Genomic DNA, 9,595 nt, shown 5'->3' with positions numbered 1-9,595 from the left:
TAATCAAACCAACAAAACCTATATCAGTTACTCTGTTCTGAGTATCAGCAATTAAGTGTTTGGAGCAATGGGCAGCAATGTGGTATCTAGCACATCCTGATCTGTAGGCATACAAACAGAACTAAAATTCTATTAACATTAAAGAGCTGACAACGTCACAGGCTGTACATACTGCAAGAGGGGAACAAATTGTACCACTGTAAATGGGATTAGCACACCGGGAGGTGGATTCAAAGAGACAAAAGAGCTGGGTGTGGTGGCGCACGCCTTTAATCCCAGCACTTGGGAGGCAGAGGCAGGCGGATTTCTGAGTTCGAGGCCAGCCTGGTCTACAAAGTGAGTTCCAGGACAGCCAGGGCTACACAGAGAAACCCTGTCTCAGAAAAAAAACAAAAAAAAAAAAAGAGAGAGACAAAAGACCTGGTGGGAAGAATTCCACTATCAAGCTTGAATGCTGTAGAAGTCTGGCTTCTTTCCCACAGGAAGGGTTCCTGGGGGAAGCTGTGTTCAGCTCAGAAAGAGAAAAAGAAAAAAAAAAAAATGGTATCAGTCAAGTGATGAGAACATGGCTTACTAGGCAAGTACTAGAGCACCTTCAGTGAGGTCCCTGCTTCTTTCAGAAACCACTGGAGGGCAGCAAATTCCTGAGACAAGTTGGTTAAGGGCCAAAGACCACTAAAACCAGGGTCATAACTTGCTTTAAAAGCTTTGCTCTAGCAGAGCCTTGGAATAGATACCAGCTTAGCTTAGATATGAATCATGCTTGTATGGTTTAGGCAAGTCAGTCTTTACACAAAACTCCTTATCATCAGGATTCCGAACGCATGACAGTAGGAATGTCACCCTCTCACAGATGCATGTCCAGAACCAATAGTAACTGTGATTTTACTCCCCTAAGTCTTTATTGAGCAAGCATATATCCAAGGTTACTCCTGTGCATCTAGAGCCAGTCTGGTACTGGGAGACTGCCACATAGTTATTATCTGTATTGTTCACAAATTCTAAAACTTGAAATGTCCTTGAGGGATGCCAAGACAGCACAGCAGGTTCTTCTGTGTCCTAGATGGCAGTGTCTAAGGGCATCAGGAGAGTCCTACAATCTAGTGTATACACACTGCTCACAAAGATCCGAGCCTGTTGTTTTGGCTTTAACTGGCAGCCTAGTCCGATCACCAGAATTAGCGGGTGGGTCCTACCCTTCACCGGGAGCAAGGCTGAGATGGAAGCTGTTTTCTCCCAGTCTTCATTGATCTTCACAGGGAGAAAACAGTAGATGTACAAGTACCAAGCATTTTCTGAGATTTCAATCTCACTGGCCCAGCCCTTGGGCAAGAGAAGGCAATCAGGTATACTGTCCCATGACCCAAGATGCTTCAGCGTGTAAACAAAGCTTTCAGAAAATCAGTGACCACTTTCCAGCAGAGTGGGCTTTTGTGAGACCACACATAGCAAAACTTGAACAGGCTCTTAAAGATAACAAGCTATTTGACTTGAATCCAGGAGTCCAATGACAACTGAAAAATCAATCAGGTTATCTACCTGAATTTTGCATAACACCTTATGCAGAACATTCCAGGCCTCTTGCAGTTCATACCAAAAATCTAAAGATTTATTTTATATCAAGTAGAACNAAGATCTACGGTCTTAATAAAACAAAGGATTGTCCTTCAAAATAACAGTATTATGACTCATGAAGTTGCTCATCTGTCCTTGCTGGATCTGAGCCAGATGATAATAACATGACTNATCTGTATATTAAAGTATAACAGGTATATGAGATAAGATCTTCTCTAATCTTCCCAGAGTGGCTACCTGGAAATTATGTAGCCTAAATTAGCCTCAAATTCAAACTCCTTATGCCTCACTTTACNAAGTTCAGATTACAGATGTGTGCCACCAGGTCAGCTAAGATAAACAAAATTCACTTATTGCATCCCTGTAGAGAAATGATCACTAATGGTTTGTTACAACTGGTGTCCTGGATTAATTATCAATAAATAATGACATAGAGGAGTTGAAATTTGGTGACAGTTGTGGCTTGTCCAGGTAGTAGAGATGCTCCACGCAGCTGGAGTAGTGAGGTTTTTCTCTCAGCCCTTGTTTCCAGGGCTCCANAGCACCATGGATTCAGCTAGGAAGGACACAATCAAGTGGCCCAGACGAATTCCCTGAAGAGCCAGAAGCTCACCTTGCCTAAGGCTCCTGATCATACTGCTAATGTGACCATACTGCTAATGCAGTCTACGCAAAGTCACACAGGCAGCCCCTCCTCAAGGACAGGGATACTCTCTACACAACGAGATCCCAAAGATAACACCAACATTCGGATCCAAGAGTTAGAGACCCAGATCCTCACAGTCTCTTTCCCATCAGGCTTACTGTCTGCCTGGCCAAGAAGTTCGGGGGGGGGGGGGGGGAGGGTTGTTCCTCTTGCGGAATTCAGGAAAGGAGGCACACATTGATCCCATGTCAGTTAAACAGCGCCTTGCTGTTCATGCCACCCAACAAACAAAAAAGGGAATACAACGCTCTCCTCAAGGAAGAATTTTGAGCCACAGGAAGAAATGGTAGCATTTCAGACCTCTCNAAATCAAGTAGCTGGACTTGGTCAGAGGGTCAGAGGAAAACTTCCCATGAAGAAAGCCCCACTGTAGACTCCTGGTTTAAACTACAAAGAGCTGTGAATCAAGAGCCAGAGCTGTCAGTCCAATATTCCTTCAGGGCTGTATCCACTCATCAGAAGTAAAACTAATCAATGCCCCGCCCAACCTCCCCTCCCACTGAAGTCCTCATCTTCAGGCTGGCCTGATTGGTATCTTCCCATAGCTTACCAATGAGAGAGCATTGGCCCTGAGCCCCCTTACATAACGTGGGCCAAGAGGCTCCTTTAATTCAGAAGGTTTAGGGAACTGGTCTTTGGTGGCTTGTGGCCACAGCCTTTTGGGCTTCAGGGAATGTCATCTCTGGCTTCTAGTCAGTTTTCCTCTCAACATTTCTCTCTTCAGCTACATCTAGCTCAGTCACGACGCAGAAGCAAAGCATCTGGGTGACTCTGGTGACAGTCGCTAAATGAAGATAAGAAGCACAGGACTTAGCAAACACACTCGGCTACAGTTACAATCTCAACAGCAGAAGGCTGAAAGAGTATCTGTGATGCCTTCCCACCTGTGCCTTAGGCACACAAAACCTGGTCTTGTCCCTTACAAGCCTTTCCACTCCACACCCAGCCTTCTCTTCCCAGAGGTGGTACACACCTGTAATCCTAGCCCATGAGGGTTAAAGGCAGGAGGAGCCCAGGGTCATCCTCAGCTACACAGTGAGGTCAAGATTAGCCTGAGTTACACAAAACCCTGTCTCCAAAAAGATGCAACCAACCCAAGAACACTGAAAAATCAGACAGTGCTTTAGCCCCTAGAGTAGAACCCAAAAGAGTATGACGGGACACCAGGTCTCATCCTTTTGCCATAAGGGAGGAAAAGAGTTGGTACCCTCTGTAGCCCTAAGCATAAGCACTCAGTCACCAACAACGGGGGCAAACGGAAGCAAAGAGACACTCACCAAGCACATTCCTAATAAAGAGTGGCCTCCGGGACTCTGGCAGGTACACACCCATGAAGTAGACAGGGACCCCAGAGAGGGCAATCCCAATGCCAATGAGGGAATTGATGGTGTCACTGAAGAGGGGTACGGCCACCAGAAACAAGGAGCATACGCAGAACACGATGGGAAAAAAGAGGCTCAGCTGAAATAGAAGAGAATGAGATTTAGTCGGGTGGGCTGATGGAACACAGCTCAATCCAAAGGCACGTTAAGAGGAGGACCTGGGGCTGGAGAGATGGCTCTTCCAGGACTCAAGTTCAATTCCCAGCACCCACAGCAGCTCACTGCTGTCTGTAACTCCAGTTCCAGAGGATCTGCCATCCTTGCACAGACATGCAGGCAGAACACCAATGCACATAAAATAAATAAATCTTTAGAAGAGAAGAGTATGCTAGTATGCATGAGCTGTGCGTGTTGAGCTCTTCTTGGCCACATGGTTAGTTCCAAACTAATTTGGACTACATGAGGCCCTATCTTTCAAAAAGGAGGAGGAGGGCTGGTGAGATGGCTCAGTGGGTAAGAGCACCCGACTGCTCTTCCAAAGGTCCCGAGTTCAAATCCCAGCAACCACATGGTGGCTCACAACCATCTGTAAGGAGATCTGATGCCCTCTTCTGGGGTGTCTGAAGACAGCTGCAGTGTACTTACATAAAATAAATAAATAAAATAAAATAAAATAAAATAAAATAAAATAAAATAAAAAAAAGGAGGAGGAGGAAGAAGAAGAAAGAAGAGGAGGAAGGAAAGGAGGGGGGAAAGGAGGAGGAGGAGGAGGTGCTGACCTTGAGAGGTCGAGGCCAGTCAGGCTCTTTCCAGCGAAGGTAGAGCTGTCCAACAACAGATAAGCCCACGAAGAACCAGTAGCTGAAGCTGAAGTAGTTGATGAGCAGGAAAACGTCCTTCACAACGAGGTAGATAAGTGTCATGGTGCACTGTGGTGGGATAGATAGGTGGAGAAGAAGAATGAGTATCATTACTTCCAGCCACACCAGGAGATGCCACCATCCAGCAGTCAGAGCTGAAATAGCTTTACCAGATTAGCTCTGGTTTTCAGTGGCTCTCGCTTGACAGATGGATCCATTACCCACAGTAACCTTCAAAACAACATCTCCGGCTCCACCTACACTTAGTGCTCCCTTTTGTTTTAGTGCTCCCTCTTGTTGCTTAACAAGGTAGGATTCTGCTTCCTTTCTGATGGCTGACAGGGAGGCCCTCAACATACCAAACGCAATGGGAGTTACGCTGTTGGCCTAGAGTTCTTTAGGCCTGAAGCCCAGCTACCTGGCATAGGCATGGGAAAACTGCCTCTGGAACCATCACAGTGACCTGGAGTTTTTGAAAGGGGGATGAACAAGATGGATCCATACCCACGCTTGAGAGAGGGGTAACTACTTGTCTTCTCGTATGAAAGAATCCTAGTAGATAGGGTTTCAGAAACTAGCTTTCTAAGACAAGCTAAGACCTGCTTAAACTTAAAAAATACATAATTTACCCACCTGTCTTTTCACCCTGATGTATCAACACAGGATTAAATAAATGAATAGATTAAATAAATGAAATAAATAAATAAATAAATAAATAAATAAATAAATAAGCAAGCCCTTCGTGGAGGCTGAGGCAAGAGGGTCTAAGCTCAAGACTAACTTGTTACATAAGAAGCCCTTGTCAGTCGGGCAGTGGTGGCGCACGCCTTTAATCCCAGCACTTGGGAGGCAGAGGCAGGTGGATTTCTAAGTTCAAGTCCAGCCTGGTCTACAGAGTGAGTTCCAGGACAGCCAGGGCTACATAGAGAAACCCTATCTCGAAAAACCAAAAAAAAAAAAAAAGAAGCCCTTGTCTGGGGGCAGAGGAAAATGAATAAATAGTGCCTAAGAGTGGAACAGGTAGAATGTCTGCCTACCTTATACGGGGCCCCGGCTTCCATCCCAAACGCTAGAGAAAAGATAACGAACTATGCTTACAACCTAAAGTACAGTGTAAATTAGGAATCCTGCACAAACCTGCCCAAGCCCACACTCTCCCTGCAGAGCTTACATTGAACAGTAACGCAGGCACGGGTGTAAAGCGCTCAATGTGGATCATGGACAGAAGGTTTGGGAGGTGGCCCTCACGAGAGCCCACGAAAAACAACCTGTGAGGGGATGAGATGTGTCAGCAGCCTCTTATCTAATCACACTCCTCAGACAAACTACGCTCAGAGCCCCCCACCTCCCCACAACAGGAGACACCATCACAGGCTCCACTTATACCCAGCCCATTACTCGTGCTATCCACAAATGTCTTTAACTGTTAGCATCTCACCACTCCCCAGGAATGCTCACCCATCACTACCCATTAACCACCCAAAGCCTCGGCAAGGAAATCACTAGCACCTCCCAATGCTCCTACTTCTGAACCAGATCCCTCCCCTACCTAACCCCGCCAGGGATGCTGTGTGTTCCCACCGCCTAGTGACATCCCCATCCCCAGGGATACCCTTAATCTGCCACCATACAAATTATATCTACCACAATGGCTTTTTTTTTTTTTAAGAGACAAGGTCTCCTTGCGTAGGTCTGGTGGACTCAAGCTTGGGGTCTTCCTGTTTCTGCTGGGACTGCAATGCCACTTCTTTGAAATGCCACTGTGGGGTTGCAGAGGTAGAATAGCAACTAAGAGAAGCTCTACTCTTGCCCAGGTACCCCTGAACTGGAGTTACAAATGGTGGTGAGAAGCCACGTGGGTGCTAAGAACAGTCCAGTATCAGAAACCAAAGTACCTTGATGAAGCAAAGATGGATGCATTTAGGCCTCCAAAGCAGGACAGAGCAACGGCAATGGGGATGGTCCAACTGAACATGCCAAATGTCTGGTCAGCAAATGTCTGAAGGCAGAGCAAAGAAGGGAACTCAGCATAGGACAGTTTTGTAACCCTCCTATATCTATGATCTCTGAACAAAGGCAGTCCTTGCTACACTGCCTGCCCTCTGCCCTATCTAGACCCACCCCGCACACTGTAGAGCCAGAGTAGCTGCAGAAAAAGATTACACCATTCAGGAGCAGGGGCAAATGAGGACAACCCTCTTCCCCCAAGAAACTCACCACAGCCACAGCGTCACTCTTATGGACATCCTGAATGTTCAGCACTGTGTAATAGGCCACATTGGTCAAGATGTAGATGAGTGTCACAATTGGCATAGAAATCCCAATGGCCAAGGGCAAATTCCTGTCAGGACAAGTGGAATAAGACTACCTAGAACCACGCTCTGCTGAGAAACAAAAGCCATCCAGCACCCACTGGAATTTTCCTAACATTTAACAGTTCACTGGCTGCCAGGTCTTTGAGATGAGCTCCTCTTCCCTGTATGCCTCAGGGTGGGTAAGCTTCCCATGTTCCTGGGCATTTTCCACTGAGAAAGAAGAGCACACATTCCCTGAGAAGGGACTCACAATTAGTTTATCCAATCTCATTAGGTCCAATGAGCCACACGTGGCTTTCTAACCTTCTTGCATCTGTGATCTCAGGATAAATGCAAGGGGCAGTATCCTCTAGAAACCAGAGGCTAGGCTGATGATCTGATAGGCCAGAAACAGGTCAGGCAGCTCAGGCCACAGTCTCACCACCACAGGGCTAAAGCCTGCCACCTCAGCCCTAGCTGGGTCTGCTGCTGCCCACTAAAGACCTCTCCTCTTTAGTGGACCCTGGATGCTCTCCAACAGAACATGAGGGTGAGAGCCAGGGCTTTCCCACATTCATTCGCTCCCATCCTAGCCCCCAACCCCTCCTAACTGGAGAAGGGGAGCAGGGAGAGGATGAGGGGAGGGGAGGTCGAGGGAGGAGCTATGGGAAAAGGGCAGCTGCGCCCACCATCAGCAGGAGTTCCAGCCAAGTTGGAGAGTGTGATCTCGCCTTTACCTTTCTGGGTTTTTGATTTCTTCTGTTACAAAATTAAGGGTGTCCCAACCTGAGTAAGAGAAGAGGGCAGAGTACAGGGCAAGAGAGAGGTCTCCCATGTTCCACGAGGAACCTTTAAAGGCGTCCTGAAAGTGCTCAGTGTGTCCTGTGGGGCAAAGACAGGTGGGAGACCAGGCAAAAGAGAAGGAAAAGAGATAGAAGGAATGTGAAGAAGAGAAAGAATACAGAGGGAGAATTAAAAAGATGAAACAAAAGGAGAAAAAAGAGACAAAAAAACAGGGCAGGGGAAGAAAAAAAAAAAAACATCATTTAATACCAAAGGAACAATAACCGAAACCTCCCCACATTTCACTGCCCCATCTAAAACTAGGTAATCAAGAAAGCAAAAGCGGCCGGATGTGGTGGCCACGCCTGTAATCCCAGCACTCGGGAGGCAGAGGCAGGCGGATTTCTGAGTTCGAGGCCAGCATGGTCTACAAAGTGAGTTCCAGGACAGCCAGGGCTACACAGAGAAACCCTAGTGTCCCAGCCACCCAGCTGCACTCTGAAGGAACACTTCTTCCAAGGCCCTAAGGAATGTCCATTTCCTGGAGGTGACCTCAACTCTTCTTCCTATTTTGATGTCACTAAGTCATTTCACAAAAAGAAGTAATTTCCACTCACAATCAGACCCAGCAGTAAGTCTGGGCTCAGATCTCTGTATGATTTAGACATGCCGTTCTATCAGTCTGTTTGCAGTGGGTGCGGTGTGGCTGGCGGGGGCAGGAAATCTAGGGCTACACAGTAACCGAGGTTTTATCTCTTAGTGAGCCAACCCCACCCTTCAGAGCAACCAACCAAGCCAGAGCGATTTGTCACCTTTCCTGGGGGCCTCTGGGGACCGCAAATAGAAAGCCTACCTAGCTGCTCAAGACAGGCACGCAGACAGCATGGAGCTTTGAACAGGAGTCAGCCTCCTAAGGGGCTTGTCATCACCCCCTGCAGAAAGCCTAGACTTGGAGTAGAAAGAAGGCTCTGTGGCTGACTGCTTGTAATTCCAGGGAGATCTGACACACTTTTCTGGCCTCCACAGGACCCACACACATGTGGCATATTCACACCAACAAAATAAATAAATAAATAAATAAATAAATAAATAAATAAATAAATAAAAATAAGAAAATAAAAAAAAAAAAGAAAAAGAAAGGTTATACCCAGAATTCAATGTGGCAAAAAGGTGTAGGTGTGCAGCAAGAGCTTCCATGGGGTCACAGTGGTTCTCTAAGGCTCATATTGGAGAGGAAGGATTACTCAGTAGCCCATATTTACTCTAAAATGCTCCTGAGACTACTCCAGTGACATCTTGATGCCTGGCTGTAGTCACCTGCCCAAAGCTGTGCTTTTATGAAGTGCACTAGGCAATTCTTAGGCAGGTAACCCTAGAACTTTGTGCACCAGTACCAAGTGACTACAGCCAGGCATCTAGATGTCCTAGGAGTATCAGGTCCTTAGGACCAAACACACATAAGAACCTTTTAATTTTCGATTCAAACCAACAGGTCTGAGATGAAGGCTCAACTCCCTGGGTGACTGTGAATACGGCCATGTTTAGGGGCTGGTAACAGAGAACTGGCTGTTAAATGAGGAAGATGTCCTTTGCCAAAGACTTTTCAGGTAGCCTAGGTCTGCTCTGACCCCAGAATGAAAACCTTTCAAGAGCCAGTAAGTAGCTGGATATGGTGGTACATGCTGTTAATCCCAGCTACTGGACAACGTGCTAAATTACAGGCCAGCCCAAAAAATAGTTCAAGACAGTATCTTTAAAAGGTGGTGTCTCACATAAGAGTCTCACATAGCACACATAAGATTCTGGTTCCGGACTGGTGAGATGGCTCAGCAGGTAAGAGCACCAACTGCTCTTCCAAGGTCCCGAGTTCAAATCCCAGCAACCACATGGTGGCTCATAACCATCCGTAACAAGATCTGATGCCCTCTTCTGGAGTGTCTGAAGTTAGCTACAGTGTAATTACATATAATAAATAAATAAATCTTAAAAAAATAAAAATAAAAAAAGATTCTGGTTCCATCCTTAGCAAAAGTTTAAAAAAAAAAAAAAAAAAAG

At 46.3% G+C, this 9,595-nt stretch overlaps 1 protein-coding gene across 2 annotated transcripts in view; it reads right to left on the bottom strand.

Annotated features, from left to right (window-relative positions):
• Positions 1-883: 883 nt before the first annotated feature.
• Slc7a6 (solute carrier family 7 member 6) overlaps positions 884-9,595 on the bottom strand; it is a 33,483-nt gene continuing 24,771 nt past the window's right edge. Inside the window, exons 4-10 of one of the 2 annotated variants that reach the window (XM_021220057.2) lie at positions 7,495-7,639; positions 6,681-6,804; positions 6,359-6,462; positions 5,635-5,731; positions 4,383-4,532; positions 3,559-3,742; positions 884-3,065 (exon numbers count right to left, since the gene is read on the bottom strand). In XM_021220057.2, the coding sequence (XP_021075716.1) occupies positions 2,971-3,065; positions 3,559-3,742; positions 4,383-4,532; positions 5,635-5,731; positions 6,359-6,462; positions 6,681-6,804; positions 7,495-7,639 (899 nt within the window). In that variant the 3' untranslated portion in view covers positions 884-2,970. The remainder of the gene's footprint in view (positions 3,066-3,558; positions 3,743-4,382; positions 4,533-5,634; positions 5,732-6,358; positions 6,463-6,680; positions 6,805-7,494; positions 7,640-9,595) is intronic. The other variant, XM_029532565.1, reaches the window with a different exon arrangement.

Source organism: Mus pahari, chromosome 20 (assembly GCF_900095145.1).
Source record: "Mus pahari chromosome 20, PAHARI_EIJ_v1.1, whole genome shotgun sequence".
NCBI lineage: Eukaryota > Metazoa > Chordata > Mammalia > Rodentia > Muridae > Mus > Mus pahari.
The sequence above is the reverse complement of the archived record's forward strand: the minus strand, read 5'-3'. Positions and strand labels throughout refer to the sequence as shown.